Source organism: Prunus dulcis, chromosome 7 (genome assembly GCF_902201215.1).
Source record: "Prunus dulcis chromosome 7, ALMONDv2, whole genome shotgun sequence".
Taxonomy (NCBI): domain Eukaryota; kingdom Viridiplantae; phylum Streptophyta; class Magnoliopsida; order Rosales; family Rosaceae; genus Prunus; species Prunus dulcis.
This window is the reverse complement of record NC_047656.1, coordinates 13,706,938-13,729,104: the sequence shown is the minus strand read 5'-3', so window position 1 is coordinate 13,729,104 and position 22,167 is coordinate 13,706,938. Positions and strand designations below refer to the sequence as shown.

General features: G+C 36.2%; 3 protein-coding genes across 3 annotated transcripts; 2 read left to right on the top strand and 1 right to left on the bottom strand.

Moving 5' to 3' along the window:
* The first annotated feature begins 4,392 nt into the window (after window positions 1-4,392).
* Window positions 4,393-6,613, top strand: LOC117634481 (tryptophan N-monooxygenase CYP79A68). The gene is made up of 2 exons (XM_034368614.1): window positions 4,393-5,390; window positions 5,657-6,613. The coding sequence occupies exons 1-2, from the start codon at window positions 4,425-4,427 to the stop codon at window positions 6,287-6,289; spliced, it is 1,599 nt and encodes a 532-aa protein (XP_034224505.1). The 5' UTR covers window positions 4,393-4,424; the 3' UTR covers window positions 6,290-6,613.
* A 607-nt stretch (window positions 6,614-7,220) lies between these two features.
* On the top strand, window positions 7,221-10,209 carry LOC117636123. Its single transcript, XM_034370590.1, has 5 exons — window positions 7,221-7,581; window positions 7,746-7,846; window positions 8,079-8,195; window positions 8,313-8,414; window positions 9,853-10,209. Exons 1-5 carry the CDS (start codon window positions 7,296-7,298, stop codon window positions 10,021-10,023), a joined length of 777 nt encoding a protein of 258 aa, XP_034226481.1. The 5' UTR covers window positions 7,221-7,295; the 3' UTR covers window positions 10,024-10,209.
* A 2,069-nt stretch (window positions 10,210-12,278) lies between these two features.
* Window positions 12,279-14,353, bottom strand: LOC117634844 (transcription factor RAX2). The gene is made up of 3 exons (XM_034369100.1): window positions 13,984-14,353; window positions 13,699-13,828; window positions 12,279-13,356 (listed from the first exon to the last, which is right to left on the bottom strand). Exons 1-3 carry the CDS (start codon window positions 14,117-14,119, stop codon window positions 12,657-12,659), a joined length of 966 nt encoding a protein of 321 aa, XP_034224991.1. The 5' UTR covers window positions 14,120-14,353; the 3' UTR covers window positions 12,279-12,656.
* Window positions 14,354-22,167: the final 7,814 nt, after the last annotated feature.

The window sequence follows — 22,167 nt, the reverse complement described above, 5'->3', positions numbered from 1 at the left end:
TGCGCAATTATTATTATAAAAGGAAAGGAACATATAACAGATAGATTTTTTTTTTTTTTTTACACCTGCAATAAAGGTGCAGGCCCTGTAAAATCTATAAAATTACATTATGTTCTGGAAGCCTCTGAAGGAAGAGGACGGTGCCTCTTAAGCCTAGCCATGAGCCTCTCATGGTCTCCCAAAATTCTTTCATTTGAGACCTGCAGCATGTCTAGCCTTCTCAGTGTATCAACGGAGTACGAACTCACCAGTTTCAACAAGGAATTATTCTCTCCTTTGAGTTTCTCAACCTCTTTTTGAGACTCATGAAGCATTCTTTGAAGAGAATAATTTTCAGTTGTTAGCTTCTGAACCTCGTTTGCTCTAACACGCAAACGATCAGCCAAGTTAGAAACAGAAGCAGCACTCTGAATGCTAGAAGCCATTGAGTCATTAATAGCTTCTTCCTCAGACCTCCCTGTCAACAACATTTCATCCATTGGAATAATGAAATTCCTAGCTACTATGACAGCAGTAGCATCATTCATCATCACAGAATCATTAATTGTGAGATGACGATTTTGGGATACAAAGGATGGACGCCAAACTTTGGCGTCACTGGTTGTTGTGGGAGCATCATTTAAATTGAAATTATTTGGGCAGGAAGAAGAGGAAGCCATTTTAAGAAGGTTTCGAAGAAAGTTTTACAAAAACTAAAGTTTCAGAAAATGAAGGAAGTTGAGTTGAAACGCAGTTGCTCCAATCAAGTTTTGCAAAGGCAATATCTATAGGCGAAAATGTGGCAACATTTCCAGGATCCCAATATCTTCTCGAATCCCCATATTATCTTTTTCTTTCCCAGAGTCCAAAACTTCACGTGGCCTCTAATAATGCCTGTCGGCACTTTCGGCATTTTCAAGTATTATTTTCAAAGCAGATCTTGCTTTACGGATTTCACGGAGCTACTTTTTCAAAAGTATCCCGAGAATCTCGCAATTTTCCTATGGTTAATTTGAAATTCACCGGTTCTACCTATTCATTGTATTTGTGTATAAATGTGTTACTAACGAAATTTTCTTTGTAGAAGACATCCAGTTTTCCCATACAAAATGATGCTATATCTACTTGTTTTTCTTATCATTAAGCACTTAATATGCCTGAGAAGCAAGACTATCTCTGATCATCCATTCAGGAAGTAAGACTATCCCTGATCATGTTTCTGCAAGATCAGGGAATTGTGAAGGCGACCTTGTGCTCTAATCTCCTGAGGTCCTTCTAGACTAGGAGAATTGAGAGCTTGTTTTCTGCTCCCACCGGCTTCCTTCCTTGATTGATGAGCTGCTTGTCTTCTCCCACCAGCTCCCTTCCCTGATTGCTTACCTTACCTTGCAATCAATATCACAATTTTTGTATCTTTTCTTTCTTTTTATAACTCTCTGTTCATAAGAGATTTTATTTCTTTAGAATGAACATCTGAAGAAAGAATCCATGAAGTGATCCTAACTCTGAGAGTTATTTGTTTTTGACAGAGAAAAGAATTGTGATTTTGCTCTTGCAGGATATAACTAGATCATCAGGCGCTACATTATATTTACTGGGGCGATACAAGCATGAATGATACTTGAGAAAAGTTTCTCCCACCTAAGGATGTAAGCAATACTTGTGTTATTTTATGCTTATATACTTATTTGATATTTTATCTTGAAAGGTAACCAAATGGGGAGATAAGTCCGTTCCAAAAGAATGGCTTGTATGTATCCATGAATTATTAATGCAAATTTTACAAATTGCAAGTTGGATACATTGATAATACACTGCACAGATTAAAGTCCCATAAGAACAAAATATGGGTATAGCAGTGATCAATATGATGCATGCCTGTTGCGTAGCAAATGATGTGGATTGAAGTCCCGAAAGGACAATCCCTTGACATGTCAATATTGATATTGTGCACGCCTAATGCGTTGCAAATTGTATGGGTTAAAGTCCCAGAAATCAATTGACATGTATATATTAATCTCTGTGGCATGCCTGCAGCATGCCAGATATATGGTTCTAAATGTTCCAACTCCCTAAATGGAGATTATCCACGCCCTACTATAACATAAAGCTCCATTGGAGGTTATAATCCACATTCTCACATAATAAAAGCCCCCTGCAGTGGCTTGGGTACCCAAAATGCAAAGAAATGCTTATAATTGATGCATGCGCATGCACATGAGAATGGTGGGATCATGAATTGATGAATGACAAATTTTGATTTTGGAGTAGCTACTCAAATCATCAATGGGCTGTGTTGATTGGAACCATGTTCAATTATTAAATGTCGACAATATCATTGGCCAAAATGGAATGAGGCAATTCCATTATAGATGAGAATGAACGTCAAATAACAAACCCATAGTACGAACCCCAAAAGATGTTAATACTGAAAGTTATACTTGGGCGTTCGGAATAAAAGGGAGTATACCTAATTTGTATGACACAATGTTTCTGGCAGAAACAAGGAATGTTGGGTTTTCTCCATATTTATAGATTCCATTGTGCCTCTTTATTGCACATTTACGGAGACCAACATGTTATCTTTAAGGGTTATTAAATGCACAGAGCATATCTCCTGAAGTGATTCCCTAAAGATGTATAAATAGCTGGGTTAAAGCTATATAATGTGTCATAAAGTTTAATCCCTTTAAACAAAATCCTTGAAAGGATTGAAATTGCATGAAGCAAGTCCCTGAATGACATGTTCCTGAAGCACAAAATCTGTACTCAATGTTAATGTACATAAATTGCCTCAGTGAGTATATTGATTATAATGTGTTTGCAAAACATTAAAGCTTCTCAAGAGTTCCAGAAATATTTGTCTCGACTGAAAGATCGAGCATTATGCCAACGAGATTATTGCTTATACTAAGAAAGTATTGAAGCATTTTTATGAGGATTATCCGTTGGACACTTTAAGGATTTTCCGGTAGTATATTGGACCGGACATCATATTTTTCCAGATAGAGCTCAACTCCATCACCATCATTTTGGGATGATGTGAGATATGCAGACTCTGGAAATCTATATGGTCGTTTACTGGAACAAAGTTAGTCATGAAGTTTTCAAGGGGAGATATTCATCAGGGAGGCATGGTATTAATAAAGACATTCATACACTGTACTCTTTTTCCTTCATCAGGTTTTTATCCCACTGGGTTTTTCCTGGTAAGGTTTTAATGAGGCAGTGTCGCTCAAGATTGACTCACAGAAGCAGTGTCCACTATGACATTCAGACAGATGATCAACAGTATGGCTTCAAGATATTCTATCAAGCATCAGGGGGAGCGTGCCATCAATAAAGACCTTTCCACACTGTACTCTTTTTCCTTCGTCCAGGTTTTTTATCCCACTGGGTTTTTCCTGGCAAGGTTTTAACGAGGCAGTGTCGCACGCGTGTCAATATACACAGAATTTTATGTTACACATGGTTATGTACTTTTTTTCCCTTCGACCAGTTTTTGTCCCACTGGGTTTTTACTGGCAAGGTTTTTAACTAGATATATTCCATACCATTTGTGGTCTCCAAGGGGGGAGTGTTGTAAATAATTAGGTGTGGAGCCCACATGTTGGAAGGGGGCCCACACGTTGGAAGAAAACTTTGCCTACAAAAGGATTCCTTCTCATTGTAACAATCAGATTGAGAAAAACATTCAATATACAGAAACAGATCAATGAATGAGAATACCAACTTCCTCCATTTCTCTCTTTCAATTCTTCTCTCCATTTTTCTCTCCTCAATACTCCAGATTTATAACATGTAATATTTTATTGATTTGGGTTACAATTACAACATTATAATAAAAACTTACTGTTTATGTGTCAGCCATAGTAATTTAGGATTTTATTAATCATATTTAAATTAATAGTCAAAATTACATTCAATTAGTAGTGAGTATTATGCAAAATCATTGACCACCTATCCAAATGTCACGAAAACTACTGCCCTTCGTTTTTAGTGACAGTGCCTCCCTAATTGTAATCGTAAAAACATCATCTCAAATCTACACCTCACAAAGAACTTAACACGTATTAAAGTAGCAAACAAATCAAACTAATAATCCAACGTAACAAACCCAAAAACCCACTTGATCGGAATTCGGGTTTTGTCAAGTCGATTCATTGGGTTGGAAAAATATGCCTAATTGAAGTAATTTGAAAAGGCAGGTAGCTAGGATCCAAACCAGTTTGAGGTTGCTCTGCATATGTTCAAAATTCTCATATCATTCCATCTAGCTCGACATAAATCTCTACCAACTTCTCTCAGGCATGCAATTTTCTGTCGAGCAGTCATGTCTTTAATAGCCTAATTCACACCAAACACAGAAAGCCCAAAGCACTTTATATAACAAGAACATTGCAATAACAAGCTCAGCAGCAGCACATTAATCACTAGGGTTTGAGATGTCGTTGCCTTTGTTCTTAGATTCTGAAGTCACGTCTCCAATTGCTCTTTCCCTTGCTTTCATTATTTTTATGTTTCTTGTCAAATTCGTACTCAAAACCCACAACAGAAATAGCGTCCCAGTCGTGCCTCTCCCTCCAGGGCCAAGCCCATGGCCAATTGTGGGTTGTTTGCCGGAAATGTGGAGGAACAGACCAGCACACAGATGGATCCACAGCCTCATGAAAAAACTCAACACTGACATTGCCTGCATACGCCTAGGAAATGTTCATGTCATCCCAGTAACTTCACCAGAAATTGCCAGGGAATTTTTGAAGAAAAATGATGCAGTTTTCGCATCGAGACCCGTCACAATGGCCACTAAAACTTTAAGTAGCGGGTACTTGACCACAGTGGTTGCGCCTTTGGGAGACCAGTGGAGGAAAATGAGAAGGGTTTTGGTTGCTGATGCGTTCAATCCGTCTAGGGTTCATTGGCTAATTGGTAAGAGAAACGAAGAAGCTGATAACCTGGTTAAGTTTCTGTATAACCAATGCTCAGCCAATCAAAATGGTTCAGTGGTGAATGTGAGAATTGCAGCCCAGTTTTACTCAGGAAGTATCATGAGAAAGATGATTTTCAACAGAACGTACTTTGGCAAAGGGAGGGAGGATGGAGGGCCTGGTGTTGAAGAAGAAGAACATGTCTCTGCGCTTCTTACTTTGCTCACTTATGCCTATGCATTCTGCTTATCTGATTATCTTCCTTGGCTTAGAGTTTTTGACATCGATGGGCACGAGAAAAAGGTAAGGAAGGCTATGAACATTGTCAAGAAGCACCAAGAGCCTATTGTGAATGAGAGGTTACAAGAATGGCGAGATGGCAAGAGGAATGAGCCTGATGACCTGCTTGACGTTTTCATCTCACTCAAAGATGCAAATGGACAACCCTTATTATCAGATGAAGAGATCAAAGCGCAAACCACGGTAAACAATCTATTGTTATACTATATATTTATCTTATCGTAAATTTATTAACATATAAAATACTTATATGTTATGTTGTGAGACTTTGAATCGAGATGAAACATGTTCATCATTGCATAAGTATATGTGGATGATATATTAAACACTACACCCAATAAATGCTTCATTCTGAACCTAAAAAGAATTTTTGGATGATGTTAAACATAAATATTAATTAGTACCAAAAAAAAAACCCGACTAATCATAAATGTCTTGTGGATGATCAGGAGCTGCAGCTCTCAACAGTGGACAGTCCATTCAATGTAGCAGAGTGGGCTCTAACAGAAATGCTCAACAAACCTGAGATGCTAAAAAAGGCAGAAGAGGAACTAGATAGGGTAGTGGGAAAAAAGACTCTTGTTCAAGAATCCCATGTCCCTCACCTCCCTTACATAAGGGCATGTGCAAAAGAAGTTATGAGGTTGCATCCAGTTGGACCATTCAACCTCCCCCACGTGTCCATCGCAGATGCTGAAGTGGCAGGCTACTTCATCCCAAAGGGCAGCAATGTCATCTTAAGCCGCTTAGAGCTTGGGCGCAACCCTAGAGTGTGGGAAGAGCCATTGAGATTCAACCCAGAACGCCATCTGAATGGAGCTGTTGACCAACAAGTTGACCTAGAAGAGAATGACCTGAGGTTCGTTTCCTTCTCTACTGGAAGGAGAGGCTGCATGGGCGTTGGGCTCGGCTCCACCATAGTTGTGATGCTCCTTGCAAGGCTCCTGCAAGGGTTTTCATGGAGCTTGCCGCCAGATGTGGACAAGATTGACTTCACTGAGGATCAGATTTACTTGAAGAAGGCTAGCCCTTTGCTCGCACAAGCCAAACCTCGCTTGCCTGCCTCTGTGTACCCAATATAACTGTGGGCTGAGATGTCGCTAGGCCTACTAAGATACTAGATTGGGCTTTTAGGTTATATTGTGATGAAATAACCTACTATGAGCTTCTTTCTTACAGCTGCTATCTGTATGTTTTCTTGCCCCTCTCCTTCCTCCATGATTCATGGAGTTTGAGGGTTAGTTGTGATATAGCATGGCTTGGCTCCTTAATCTATAACGGTTGTTTAACGTGGTTTGGTTGTAATGTGAGAGTATTTATAATTTTTTAGAGAAAATAGTCTCCTTGTATTCATATATGTTGTCTCATTATTTCGACAACAATAAGTCATACATGTATTAAAAATTTGTGTTAATTTAGGATCCATCGAAGCACAATCATGCTTAGGATTAATAAACAAGTCAACCTTATCAATCCAAATAATAACCCCATCACAATGTTGTAGAAAACATTAGGAAAAGCCTCTTTGCACTAACGAAAAGACATGAATGATACTGTAATTGATAAGAAGAAAGCACAAAAGACATAATCAAACCCGTCCCGTCGTTATTGAATAGATCCAACAAACTTCATCTCAGATTCTCAACCCTTCCACATTAGAATAATAAGGTTTCAATCCCTATTGCAGAATCTATGCCACTAATACAGTAATATTAGCTTGTATAAAATTGTAAATTATAGAAAAGAGATTAAACACGTGGCATATTAATATGCTTTTGCGAATCTAACCAAAATATTTATCGAGCTTTAAAATTTTATATGCAGATGTGAGTTAGGCTAATTAGTTAAAATAGTATTTTAATTCTTACATATTTGAGTTCGATCCCCTCCTAATAAACTATAGGATTTAAATAACGTCTGTCGCACACGACGATGAGATCGAGTTTTGAAATTTGAAGCTTCCTTCCTATCCAACAATGTGGCATGTTAACAAGTTAGCAACTAATTAAACGTTCGGTTGTTACACGTGGCCATCCTCCACATGTGGCGTCAAACTCGCCTCCTTTCCCTTTCCTTTTTCCTTCTTTCATGTCATTTCCTTCTTTTCTTCTCCGTTTCTCTCTCTGCAATTTCCTCTTTTCAATGGCTGAAACCTCAGCTGCTCTTTGCTTCTCACCCTTCTCTTCCTTTCCCTCCTTCTCTCGCGCCAAGGACTCATCTTTCTCTTCTCTCTCCGCCGCTTTCCCTCCGAAATCCCCAAATTCCCATCCTTGCCCCTCTCGCCTTCTCCGGTTTCGCGCCAAATCCTCCTCCGATTCGTCCAATTCCTTACCCGACGATCTCTTCGGCTTCTTTCCTTGGTCCAATGACTCCGGTAGGTACCCTTCTTTACATCATGTTCATATCTAAATAATAAAATATCATTTCCAAGCAATTGGGTTATTAATTTAACATTTAGCATTGTATGTGTTCTTTCACTGTTCTACTGTTTGATCTTTTGGTTTCATTTTAATATTTATGGGTTTTCATGTTTGACAGAAATTGAATGGGTTGCTGAGGAGAGAGTCACATTGTTCACTACTGATGGACTCGTTCAGATTGGAGGCTCCATGGTCCCTAGACGTGTCACTTCTTCAAATGTATGTTGATCTTAATTGTTTTCTCTAAAGCATAAAGTTTCTTACTGTAGTAATCTGTCCCTGTTTTTATGTTGTATTTGACCCTTATGGGCTATGATTATATTGCTTACAATGAGTAATTAGTATGAAAGTATGGCGTTTTTTAGGCCTAAATATTTTTCAATCTTCAGACTCCATGTTGAGTACTAAAGTTGTTTGTTAAATCATCTAGTTGAATGTGTCTACTTGACAGAAGAAGCAAGGGAGGTCAAAGGCTAATCAAAGATTTCAGCGATTTCAGGAGAGTGATTACATGGATACAGAGCAGGGTTTGTGTCTAGGTGCTCTCTTTGATATTGCAGCAACAAATGTAAACAAACCTTTTCACTATTACTTCTATTGTTTAAGCTGCAATTTGATCGTTTATATGTTTTTTTTGCTTCTCTTTTGTGCTTTGTCTTATATATGTGAGAATTTGTCATTCTAGGGTCTTGATACGGGCAGGAAACTATGTATCTTTGGGTTTTGCCGTTCCATTGAGATGCTAAGCGATGTTGTGGAAGACACTGTGCTGGAACATGGTGGTGAGGTATGCCATATTTCCATGTCACAAATGTTTACTGTTTAGCTCTTTTTTCCCATCAGAATTATTTCATTTTGTTGATTGTTGTTGAGGACCAGAGGAACATTTTTGTTCTCAATACCCTGTCTCCCCCCTAGCCTTATGGCTTCACTATAAGAAAGTCAATTGATAAGATAATTAAGTCTCCAAAACTTATTCATGTTTTATGGTCTAAGAGCTGCAATGAAACCCATGCCAAATGGATATATTTATTTCTTGTGGGGTTATATTGAATTCTCAATTCTCTATGTATTTGTTGCATGCATCATTACTACTAATTGCTTAGTATTATTAATTTTCAATTCAAGTAGTGGAAATAGAGTTTTGATCGGAATGGCGGTAAATTCAATTTGTTAGTCAAAACTGTATTAGGCCTTGTCTTGTCTAATAAATTGCTACAAACATATGCATATCGGCCATTGACAATTGTCCAGTAATGGGCCAGGTAGGGGTCCATGCTGGCTGGAGCAGAGTAGTAAACAGATTTATTTGAATCCTTAGATTGTCTTCTTGGGAAGATATTTAGTTTATGTAAAAGATGTCTAAATTTGCTGATTTGGAAAGTTCATCGCTTAGATATTTGGAACCCAAGTACATACAGTCCCTTACTGGAGATGGGTCTCCAGAGGTGGAGCCATACAAGTTTTGTGGCAAGCCAGCTTGCTCTTTTCCTGTTGCCTTTCTGAGTGGAGGTAGGGCTAAAAGAGAGCGATGAAACTTGCCAATAAAGCTAAAGTTCCCATTAGTACAAGATAACAGTCCTTGATGGTTGTAAGTTAGATGGAATGCTAAGAGTTTCAAGTCAGGGAGATCAATACTGCAATAGTCACCACTCAAGAAACTCCTTGTCTGGGGGTCAATCCTTCAAAGTCAAGCTTTGTGACTATGGAAGATCCGCCTACAAAAGGACTTCTTGAACTACTAACAAAGCTAGTCTCGTGAACTGAACTAGCCACTGCTTGACAAGGAGAGGAAAGATGGGAACACTTCAATAATGCCAGGATAGGAAAAAAGAGAGATGAGTACACAGAAGGATTGAGGACAACAAAAGAAAAGGAACAAGTGAAAGACATATAGAATTAGGGTAGATGTTGTTTGAACAGGTTAAATGGTTCCACACAAAAAACAAAACAAAAAAGGTGAAATGGTTGCCTTTAGTACGTGGGGATGGAGCAAGCATTCTGCATACCATAGGAAAGAGGTCATTCCAGTTGGCGCATTTCTCCCCTCCTGGTCTGGTCACTGTATCTTGCTTCATACAGTTATTTTGCACATTTGATATCGTGGCTAGTTTACGTGTATCTCGTAGTTAGCTGAGAATTTTTTATGCATGCCTGAACTCTGAAGACTGGTGTCATGGATAAGCTTTTGTGTATTAATATACCTTTTATGTTGTCAAATTCAGGTTGTTGCTGCAGAGAAAGCGATGAAAGGTGGGTTGCATGAAAAGCTAAGAATGACGGTTGCAGTGCCGTTACTCTGGGGGGTTCCTCCTGCTTCTGAAACACTTCACCTTGCTGTAAAGAGTGGTGGAGGAATTGTAGAGAAAGTTTATTGGCAATGGGATTTCTTGTAAAAAGCCAAGATTATACCACCCCTTCCTAACCATTATTTGTGCATGTTGTACATAAAATTGCTGTAATATCCCCATGTACAATACCCAATCATTGTATCGTATCGGTGTCACCAAGTGTCATTATCTTATTGATTACTTGATGTTTACTCTTCCATTTGTCCAAATAATTTGACAACCTTTCCATCAGGAGGCTTAGCAGTAAATTTTAGAGATTGAAATATGATCATAGAGCCCTAAGAAGGAGGAATTAGCAATGTTGAAATCCCTATACAGATGGGGGACCAATTTTCAGCTTTGCATTAATTTTGTTTTTGGACCGAATGTCTGCTGCCAAGTTCATTGCACTAAGAAGAATTGAAAAGCAGCCAAATTTGAAATCATTATTTCTTGGTCCAGGGCAATTTGGCTTTTTCTAAGAACTGAGAGCCACTGGGGGCCTTCATCTTTAATTCCTGTACTTAGAGGACATGGCTTGCTCTGAATCAACGACCGTTTTAGCACTTTACTGGTGAAGGTCAATGTAATTTTATTCTTCCAACTTTTCTTCTGATCTCCAGAAAGGTTTTCTTTTAGAATGAAAGTATTGAAAGCTGTGTGTTTGGGAAAAGGTGAAGGGAACAAAAGAGAACATACCCCACTTAATCTTCTCACCTTTTATTGAGATTCAATTTGAACTTTTTCATTGAAAATATTATTTGATTTTTGCCCCCTTTTAAAAAAAATATTGTGTGGTTGTATGTGTTATAGAAGATAAATCATAGTTATTATGTACTTCAAAATTTCAACATTGTCTTTGATTTTTTTTTTTTCCTTCTTTTTTGGGGATGAATATGTATCTCGAGCAATATGTATAATCGCTGAGATCAGACCGCGAAAATCTGCGTGATTAGCTAAAATCTTGAGTCATTAAAAGGAAAAACAAAAAATTCTTGAGTAATTGGCCAAACAAAGCTCAAGATAAGAACTGATTGGAGGAGAATTATGATTAGTAGATTTGCAATATCTATTTGCCTATGGACAACAGGCTGGTCATAAGCCACATATATCTATTTGCTTACAAACATCCAAAAGTCCATTCTGCACAGCAAAATTTGGCAAAAAGTTGCTTAGAAACTTCATGGGTCAGTTGGTGCCACAAACTTTTACCTTTTTCACTCCACTAGAAAAGACATTCCTAATAAGAAACCTTTCCCCATTGCTTTAAAGAAAATTTATAAATTTTCTAATATCCATTTTATATAATGCCTATCCATTAGTCTAATCTATTGGCAGAAAGCAGACAAAACATGTTGAAGAGGTCAATGCAATGCATTTATCTTCAATCTTTGCTATCTATCTTTCTTGTGGAAAACAAAACAGCAAAACACATCAACCTTCCCTGGCATTTCAAATGGGTTCAGTTTTCCTCTTGAGAATCTCTGTTGTGTTCCCCTTTTTTTGCTCTCTTTTTTATGGTTTTAAATTCAAGCATGCATCTTTCCTCTCACTACCTCTTAAGTCTCCATCAAGCGTGTAATCAATTATTGACAGCCAACCTTACATGCTATATGCTGCTTAACTGCAGGCTCTGATTTAAAAAATCCCAGTTTTAAATTATGTTAATATAATTTATGTTTGAGCCTCAAACCCATGCCACAATCAGCACTAGTTCCCAGGCCTCTAAAGACAAAATAGTGTTCCTATTTGCTCCCATGCCCAAACATCTGACCATGCATGCCACATGCAATGCAATGGTTTGACTAGAGAAAAACTTAGTTGCAACAAAAATAACAGTGTTTTGTTATTCTCAATTAATAATGCTATGTTATGTAGAAGTGTTATCACCCGTGTTATAACGTTATTGGCCGGTGATTGACATGAGTAAAGAGGGAAGGGGTGACAAGGAGAGATAAAATAGAGGAGAGAGAATAAATTGATTTCTTTTTCATATAAGATATAAAAATATATGGAAGATGGGAATTATAATTTTATTGGCTAAAATATTGGGAAATAGATAAAACTATAAAATAGTGAGCACTAGTTTATCAACCATGACAAATTATCATGTTACGTGTGCCATTGGCAGTGCATAAACAAGGCCCTGATGTAACTGATGACGCCAATGAGACGTTTGTTTTGGCATAATATGCCTGCCTTCAATTCTATAATATTGTTGCTTCTATAATTTATTCAGACTGAGATTGGGATTAACATCAAGTCATTTAATAATAATAATAATAATAACTCAAAAACAGAAAAACTCTGAGATGATAATATCCATAAAAGATCTAAGGACCAGATTCAAGTTGAATTTTTTAAGACCATGAAGAAGAAGAAAAGAAAGGACTAAAAAAGGATACTTGGCCATTAAGATTGCAGGTTTCAGTCTTAAAAGATGATGGGTTTTTTTTCCCTCAGATTTTCTTGGCATGCCTGATTAATGGCAGTGCAGTTAAACTGTACTTACATACATACATCATTTCCCAAAAAGAAATGCACAAAGGAAACTTTTTTACCATGTACTGTCAAGAAAGTGCACCCATTATCAGAAACATTTTAACCCCTCCACCCAAAACCCAGTCCAAATCTGAATATCTTCAACCCATCCCTTCCTCCACTTCTTCAAATCTTTTTGATTTTACTCACAGTCAGCATCAGTAGTACATCATGGCCTTTTCCTCTGTCTTGTTTTCATCAAACAAAAAGTTGTTGCAACTACTGGTACTGCTAATTAACTGCTTAATTTCTTCAAGGCCATAATCTAATGGGGCTTGATCTTCCCAAATCCCATTGCCATTCTGCTTCTCTGATCTCCACCCATTAAGCCCATCTGGTAGCATGATTTTCTGGTGCCCTTCCCCACCATTGAAGAAATTGTAATTATATTCATACTCTCTGTCTCTACACTGGCTGATCTGGTTGCTGCAACTCCCATCAGAAGAGCTGCAACTTGCTTCACCCCCAAACATCAAGATGTTGTCTTTGACTTGGTAATTATGCTGCATGGCCCTACCCACAAACCTCTCTTGGTGCACTTGATGAAGAACAGAAGCAGCATTAGTTGAACTTCTGCTCAGAAGACTGGGTGAAAATGAAATGGGCTCCAAAGCACTAGAGAAAGACCTGGTTTGTGCATAATAAGCAGTGCTGTTGTTGCTGCCTCTGTATGATGATGGTGAAGATGATGATAATGAAGCTTGAAGATGAAGAAGAGATGAGAAGGTGCCTGAGTGGGATTTTATCTGGGATGGAAGAATATTTAATCCCATGAGTTTCTTCTTGAGCTTGGTGTTCCAGTAGTTCTTGATATCATTGTCAGTCCTGCCTGGCAACTGAGCTGCTATTATGGACCACCTGCACATTGATGTGGTTAAGTTCCATGAGAAGAAATGTGACTGAGCACAAGAAACTGGTACTGCATATTATCATAAAAGATCTAAACTTGGCATGCAAGCAATGAACTGAAGAAATTAAAATGTATCTTCACATGGTATATTTTCTTTGTACATGTAACTGTTCTTCTGTCCCAAACACTCTTTTTTCTTTATAGATGATGTGAGAGAACAAACATTGAAAACCCAGGTGGGGAAAATGGTAAAGAACTGGACCCAGAAATATATGAAGGAAAAAGAGAAAACTGAAGGGGAAAAAGGGGATATTTGACAACAACAAAGAAGGTGAGAAATTATAAGGTACCTGCTTCCAATGTTAGTAAAGAGGTTGCAGATGATCCTGTCTTCTTCATCAGAAAATTCTCCATGTTTGATGTTGGGGCGCAGATAGTTAAGCCATCTTAATCTGCAACTCTTCCCACATCTCCTAAGACCTGCAGTTGAAAACAACCAAAAGCCATTCAGTAATTATCACAAACAAACTGTAGACTATAGGGACAAAACCAGAAAAGGATGGAAAGAAACCATACAAACACATATGAAATGATTACATGTTCAAAACAAGCAAAATGAAAAATGAAAATCTTACCAGCTTTTTGTGGAAGAGCAATCCAATTCCCTCCAGTCCCATATTTTTCTATGTACTCTTTTAGCTTTGCATCTTCTTCAGGTGACCATGGTCCTTTCTTCACATTTGCCTTGTCACAACAAGGAGCTCTTCCCATATCTCTGTCTCTCTCTCTCTCTCTCTCTCTCTGCTTCTGATCTCTGCCTGCTGCAGAGTGACCAAGAGAAGAGAAGAAGACCCTTTCAAATAGGCTTGTGGTTGAATACTTTGTGTGGAAGTTGTTGCCTTTACCTCTTGTTTCAATGAAGGACTTTTGGTGACTGCTGGGGATATTATTTATTGAGGGAGAGCACAAGTCAAAGGACAGGCTCTCTAATTTCAATCATCACAACTTTTTCTAACCCCTCTTTGTGTTGATTAGGAATGGAGCCTATAAGGCCTAGTAGCCTATCAGAACTTTCCATCATAAACAAATAGAGTAATAATAGGCCTTCCCCTCCCAGGTCTACCCCTCTTACTTGGTCTCTTTCTTCTCCAACACCACAAAGAATCCAAAGCCTTTAGCCTGCTCAGTGCTGATGGGATATAAAATAATGGCTCAGCACAAAACAATATATCATTTATTCTTGTCAAAATTAGGAAGGGAAAAGGAGTTTTCACACACATACTACAAATGTGTTATGAAATGGTTCGAATCAGAAACCACAATGTATTATTTATTTTATGTGTAACAAAATGTACATATGCATAAAATAACTAAATATAACATTTATGCAGGTATTTTTGTGCTGTCTTTATAGTTTTGTAAATTACACAATACTCATTATTATGAGATAACATGCAACTGAAAGCGATGGTCTTTTTTTTTTTTTTTTTTTTGAGAAATAGAATTCATTCAATCAAAAACGTACAAAGAACGACATGATACAGTAGCCTCGTTAAAACCTTCCTAGAACAACTTCATGTGACAAACTCAAGGGAATGAAAGAATACCACACATGTCATAGACTAACAAGAGAGTCCGATTCTGGTCACTTTAGACCATTACAATAAAACAACAAATCAAAAACAAAAACTAACACATAGACCTCCGACGAGAACTATAACTATAGACCAACATAGTAGACTCACATGAGAGGACAACAGAACATCTCAACTATCAAAAGAAGCCTTTTATGAGCAAAATTATAGTCCTTTGACACCGACACAAATTGCAAGGCATACCATAGTAGAAACTAGGAGATAATACGTAGGAGGAACACATAACCCCTGAGAAACACTCTACTTCAACTCATAACTGGACAAAGAAAACCTCTTATGACCAAGCACAATTCTTTGGTTGGTGAAGAGTAGAGAAGAGCATCACATCCCAACAACTACCACCAGCGTCGCTGCTACTGCCGTTGTTGAAACAGAGACAAAACATCAGCAACCAGGTATCACAACTCTCTCGAAGAGAGACATAATCAAGCGTCACCACATAAACAACAATAAAAGGACAACACCAGTCAAACATAATCAAACATCAGCAATCCAGCATCACTACTGTCGTCGTCGTCGAGACAAAGACAACACCAGTCACCTAAGACATTGCAAAAACAAAACAAACGACAAACATATCTAGATTATCTGGGGAGGGGAAGGGGAGGAGAAGAGGGGATAAGAGGAAGGGAAAAGATCGAGAGATGAGGAGAGGAAGGGGAAGATGGGCGGAGGGGTAGTGGCTGCCCCCCTCCCCCCTTTCTCTTAGCTTTCTTGCGGTTGGTTGTGGGCAAGGAAAAAAGGGACTAGAGTGCGACTAGGGTTTTTTTTTTGTTTTTTTTAATGAAAGTGGTGGCCTATTGCTTTGATAATTTCCAAGCCAACTGCCAAGTCATTATTGGTGAACTTTTTTGCAGTTTTTGAAGTTCAATATGCTACCAAGCATTTATTAATGTTGCTGAAAGTCAATCATAAATTACCAAAATAATTACAAAAGAAAAATGAAGGGGAAAAGGAAGAGATAAATATCATTTTTCATTATAAATGTAAATAATTAAAAAAGGATTTTTGGGGTGTGAATGATGAACCAGTAGCAAAATGAGTATGACATAATTCACCCTGACCCATAATATTTTTTTTTAACTTTTTTTTACCAATTAGAAAAATAGCCCAAAGAATTTCGATGTTTCATGGCAAAATTCACGTATCTTCGATAGTGGTTTCAACTTTGAACTTCATGTGGCAATGACAAGCTTTATTTGGTAGAACAAAAACTTACTAGAATTAATAGTCAATTTGTTGTGGCCAACACTTGGAGAAATATAAATTTTTCTAGAATTCCTTTGAGGTCGTTCACTCAAACTTTTGAAAGACCAAAAAATAGTTATATATACTTCATCTATATATATAAAGCAAAAGGTAGAAAATGGTGAAACATTCAAAATACCAGAAAATGTCATTGGTTAATTCAAACATTAAGAATTAAAATTATTAATTAAATGAGGATAATATGGTGAATTCACATTTTTCCATATATAAAAAATTAAAATAAAAAAAAAATCAAATAATAGGTCATACTTTTATGAAACATAACTACCCATATTATTTTTTCTTAATTCTAAAATAAAATATACTAGCCAAGGGGCTAGTATATATAAAGCAAAAGGTAGAGGATGGTAAAACATTCAAAATACCAGAAAATGTCTTAGTTAATGCAAACATTAAGAATTGAAATTATTAATTAAATGAGGATAATATGGTAAATTCACACTTTTTCATATTTAAAACAAATTAAAATTAAAAGAAAAATCAGATAATAGATCCTATTTTTATGGAACACAACTGCCCATTATCTTTTTTAATTCGAAAATAAATTTTAATTTTTTTTTTTAAAAAGCCTCTAACAGATGCTGAAGTGCGTGCAAAGAGACTAGTATATACTAAGTACTAGTAATTAAATAATGTATAATTAATGGTTAAAAATTTGACCAAAGATCCCTTGCAAAAGAAGAGAGTGACCATTGTGACCAACAGGGTACTACTTTGGATGTCTTCTTACAACCCTTTGATTGGTCGAGAGCTTAGAAAAATTTAGGAATGCTTAGAGAAATGGAAAGAGCACATAATCTAATTTCTTTTTTACTCTTGAATAAACATTACCTTTAAATGATGTTGCAAGTGTGTGCCTTTTATAGTGAGTCTAGAGGAGTTGTATCCTTAAAACTTGACCCTTTGGCTTAGGAGAAGTGAGGTGCATGAGGTTGTTTAAACTTAAGATTGTTCAAAATTAAACCAAACAGAAAAAATGGACCAATCTAATCCGATTTAAAGTTTTATTCAATTGAGAGAAGGGTGTGAAATATGAAAAATTGACTTAATTGGATTAGATATCGATTTAAAAAATGTCATTTTGGAGAAGAGGAATTTGTCTGAAATTTAGGTACGTAGCAATTTCTTCCCCAATTATACAAGAAAATTACCAAAGGAAATAGAGACATAGTCACCAAATAAATTTTTTTGGTTATTCGTAGCAATGGTCCCTCAACTATACTCGAAGTTACATTTTGGTCACTCAACTCAAATATTAGTTGCAGAGGTCACTCAATTAGGTGTTGTGTTGTACCATCAGTCCCTACCGTCAAGTCTGTGACTTTTTTCATTTAAAATGATGACGTGACAAGCATCTCTTAGATTATTGATGGGCAAATGTGACTTTTCAGTTATGATTATTTGTAGCAATGGTCCCTCAACTATACTCAGAGTTATATTTCGGTCACTCAACTCTAATGGTGCAACACAACACCTAATTGAATGACCTCTGCAACTAATATTTGAGTTAAGTGACCAAAATGTAACTCTGAGTATAGTTGAGGGACCATTACAACAAATAACCTTTTTTAAAAAAATAAAAAAAATTGAGACACCTAGCCTATAAATGAATGTGAGTCGGTCATATTTGGCAAACTACTTAATGTTCTTCTCGAGGACCTTAGACAAAGTCATAGCTTGTGAATTCTTTTACTATTAAAAAAAGCTTCACGAAAGCTTCAATTTTCCAAAACCATGTACTGGATTTTCTCATTTTCCATCAACAATAAGTCCTTTTGTGGTTAGGGTTCCATAGAATACAGAGATTAGTCCCCAAAATTTCAACCTTGGTAACATTTTTTTGGGGTGCAATGTGACTCTTGGTCCATCACATTTTCATGTATTTTAATTGATGTTCATATTATTATGGACGGTCGCTAGGCCATAGCTAGGGCAAGAAAATTCACAATACTGTATCTTAGAATGGTCCCATGTTGCAAGGTAAGGAGAATTAAGTAAAAGCAATCTAAAGTCTAAACCTTTTCCCTTGCCAGAAAAGCAGGACGTATAAATGAACTTTGGCCTTTCACGAAGGGCTTTTGTAATCGTGCTATAATTGGCTTCCTTTTGCTTTGTTTAAAATTTATCATCCTTTCCACTGAAGGAAGATAAGTTTCTGCCCAAGAGACTTAGGAATTAAATTAAACATACGTACACGTCACATGGGTTTAGATTAATGCGTAGCAATAATCAAAACATTAATCTAAACTCAACCTTTGTTTAAGTGTTCCTAATCTCGCGGCATGGGGGTATTATTGGAACACAATCAGGTTCTAAAACATGTAACACACCTTGAGATTAAGGCTGAAAATTCATATATAAAAAGATAGTAATGCTACGCCTTACCACATTTGTATCCCACATTTTCATATCACCTTATGTGGCAGATGAAGTGGACAATCACATCAATTAAAAAGTGTCAATAAATCATAAAAGATAAGAAAACGTTAAATTAATTTTAACTGATGTGTTATCGATCTCATCTGCAGTATAAGGTGATATGAGAATATGACATACAAACGTGATAAGAGTAGCATTATTTATAATAAAAAATCCATAAACTTCATTATTGTCTAGAAAATCAAAGTTGAAGGAAGAACCCACTAGCTTTACATCAGTCCAATACTTCGGCAAAGATGACCTGAGTTTTAGGCATCATATAAATTTGCCATGGTCATGCATGCAGGTTATATATTTGATAATGACACTTTGAATAGAAACCATGTGAAATTTGCTTTAAAGTAATTCTGAATTTGGACGCATTTGCATTTGCATTATTGCCATAGTCTTCTGAGACCAACTTTTTTTAAATATAATTTTATTTATTTTTATAGGTACACAAGAAAGCAAAGTTAATGGTGTGTTTGACAAACAAGGCTCTCTCAGATTATTTTAATTAAGTAGACAATTAGAAAAATAATAATATTTTATCGCTGACATTGATACGCTTATGATTCGAATATATTTTGCCAAATTGCCAGTGTGGAGTCTTCTGGTAAGGTTAATTGTGGTCCATGGAAAATTATATTCATGGCTTTATAGAAGGGAAAAAAAGGGTCACATCGATTGAATTTCTTAATATTATTGTACGTGACATATTGAAAATACTCTTGTGATTCATTGTCGTTGCACCTTCCTACCTAACATGCAAAAGTTCCTTGACCTCTGTCCCAAACCTAGATTGTTTGAGTTTTATGCTTTCCTAATTACTTTTTTTTCATAGAAAGTTTGGTTTAGGTCAATATTAGATCTATTTCAAATTAAATTAACACATAATTAAGATGTCTGAGTTCATAAATGCATCTTTTGCTCATGAATTTAACATTCCAAAGTCGTCGTAGGTGCTAAATTCATAAATACGGCTCGCAACAGTAAATAATTATTGTGTCAAATGTCACGGTCTGAAAGAGACACGCTAGACATTTGCGAGCCACATTTTTGTTTATTTGACTTACAATATATATGGTTTTCAAATTGTCTATACTTCTCTCCTTATACTAGCTAGTCAAGCTATACAAGTTAGCTTCGCTTATTATTTTTAATATTATCTATGCTGAATTAAATATATACTGCCGTCCAAACTAAATTAATGGGATAGACGAAATTAATATTACAATATTCATTATGAGAACATATATGTAATGAAGCAAGGACGAGCTCGACAGCAACAAGTATTGTTTTAGCTAAAAATAAATGGTAGAACATGGAATACGTATTATTTTTATATGCATGCATGCTTTAGATCGACTTTAGTTGTTATCTATCTTACCTAACAACACATGCATGCAACTCATAATAACCTCTTACTTATGCGCAAATTTTCTAAGATTAGTGATTCTTTGGACAACGCCTAACTCCCAAAGTTTAGGTATTGGTTTAATATGTGATTGTTTATAAGTATGCTAATTAATCATGATATTCCTATATTAAAGATATATTAATTTATCTTTTGGATTTAACACTGCATAATTGATCCAGAAATAAAATAATATGATGTTCAGACATTATAGTTTATTTATTTTAGTGGGGGAAAAAAAAACACCCCAAACCTAATGTCAACGGGCACTTTCCGAATCATATGTTATTAGAAAACATACTAAATAATTTATAAATGGTTTTTTTTTTTCAGACCCAATTATATCAAACGTGCATTTTAAATTGAGCATATTATCATTTAGATAGTATATAATGACTGTTTTCATTAAAAATATCTGTTTGGTGGACACATCCACATAATTAGCGGCATATAAAATTTCAACATTGCGAAGGGGAGTATTATTAGACTAAAAGCTAATTGGCCTATCGTATTATTTTAAAGTAGTCTCTCTGCACGCGCTTCCTCGCCTGCTAGAGGTTTTTTTTTAAAAAAAAAATTAAAATTTATTTTAAAATTAAAAAAGATAATTGATAGTTGTGTTCCATAAAAATAGGATTCATTATCTGAATTTTCTTTTAATTTTAATTTTTTTAAATATGAAAATGTATGAATTTACCATATTATTCTCATTTAATTCTTCATATTTGGATTAATAAAGAACATTTTTTGGTATTTTGAATGTTTCACCATTTTCTGCTTTTTACTTTATATATATAGAAAACATATGAATGTTCTAACGCATTCCAAATATGAAAAATACTTCACAGAATTATATAGCTAGCGTTAGGTCGCAGGAGTCGAACTTTTCTTTTGATTGCTTCTTCCTTGGTGGATTCATCATTTTGAATAATTATGAAAATAAGAACAAACGATAACTTCTTTCATTCTATACAGTCTCGATCTCTTGGACCACAGGAGTCCAAGAGATTGTGGTCACCCATCGTTGGATATTAATCCAATGGTTCAAAATGATATATATAAATGCAACGGTGGGTGACCACAATCTCTTGGACTCCTGTGGTCCAAGAGATCGGGACTGTCTATGTCTATTAGTGATCATTAATACAATACTATACTAATGATAGTGATCGAATTAAAAATAAAATATAAATATGATTAATTCTCCATATCTTACTCTTAAACTAATACAACTTTATATAATTCCACATTCACTTAAAAGCTATTTAAAAATTATGGCTTATAATGTCATTTATATTTGTCTCTTGAGTCCCCCTCATTGGACCTCCTCATGTACGTATGTGTTAATTTTAACGTTGACGTTTATAAAACTCATAGTGTATCAACGATCAAAATCAACTCACGAACTTATAAAGAAAAATTTTAACAAAAAAACAAAAGAGAGAAGAAATAGAGAAAACAACAGTTATGATCACCTACTGCCTAAGAAAGACTTTTATGCAACGAAAATAATATTTTTTACTATTTTCAATCAATAACGTAACCACATATGAAATAAATTTGTCATATATCATCGTATTATTAGTTGAGAAAGAAAAATAGTGCCCGTTATAAGTAAATTTTTCCGTCAAAAAACAAGTCTTGCTGACACTCACTCACTCAAATGAGAATGACAATGTCACGGGGCGCGTGGCAGAAGACTTTTGTTCTAAAATCTGCATCGGGAAACGTTAGTTTGATTTAGGTGGGACCAGGTAGTTTGATCTCGTTCAAAATCGCACGCACCCATTATGATCTGGGATCGTTGGCTCAATCAATCAATTAACTTGATTTGATTGACGGCTGGTGATTAGGTCGTGTTGGCCCCATGGTTGCTGGAAAGGGTCAAAGGCCTTTGTTTGTTGCACGCTCTGGTTTGCGTTTGTGTTCACGTGCTTCACGAGGACGTTGGCCTACTCAAGGGCCTTTGGGCCTAGATCCAATGCAAGCTTGAGTTTCAAACTGAGCTTGGGCCAAAACTGTCCTAAGAAAATTTTACTCCACATTTGCATGATCATGTA

Excerpts from the sequence above, each read along its gene's own strand:
- LOC117634481 (XM_034368614.1), top strand. The coding sequence starts at position 4,425 with ATGTCGTTGCCTTTGTTCTTAGATTCTGAAGTCACGTCTCCAATTGCT. Across the intron at positions 5,391-5,656 it reads AGATCAAAGCGCAAACCACG|GAGCTGCAGCTCTCAACAGT; the intron begins GTAAACAATCTA and ends GTGGATGATCAG.
- LOC117636123 (XM_034370590.1), top strand. The coding sequence starts at position 7,296 with ATGTCATTTCCTTCTTTTCTTCTCCGTTTCTCTCTCTGCAATTTCCTC. Across the intron at positions 7,582-7,745 it reads TCCTTGGTCCAATGACTCCG|AAATTGAATGGGTTGCTGAG; the intron begins GTAGGTACCCTT and ends CATGTTTGACAG. Across the intron at positions 7,847-8,078 it reads GACGTGTCACTTCTTCAAAT|AAGAAGCAAGGGAGGTCAAA; the intron begins GTATGTTGATCT and ends TCTACTTGACAG.
- LOC117634844 (XM_034369100.1), bottom strand. The coding sequence starts at position 14,119 with ATGGGAAGAGCTCCTTGTTGTGACAAGGCAAATGTGAAGAAAGGACCA. Across the intron at positions 13,829-13,983 it reads TGCTCTTCCACAAAAAGCTG|GTCTTAGGAGATGTGGGAAG; the intron begins GTAAGATTTTCA and ends TTTCAACTGCAG. Across the intron at positions 13,357-13,698 it reads TTTACTAACATTGGAAGCAG|GTGGTCCATAATAGCAGCTC; the intron begins GTACCTTATAAT and ends ATCAATGTGCAG.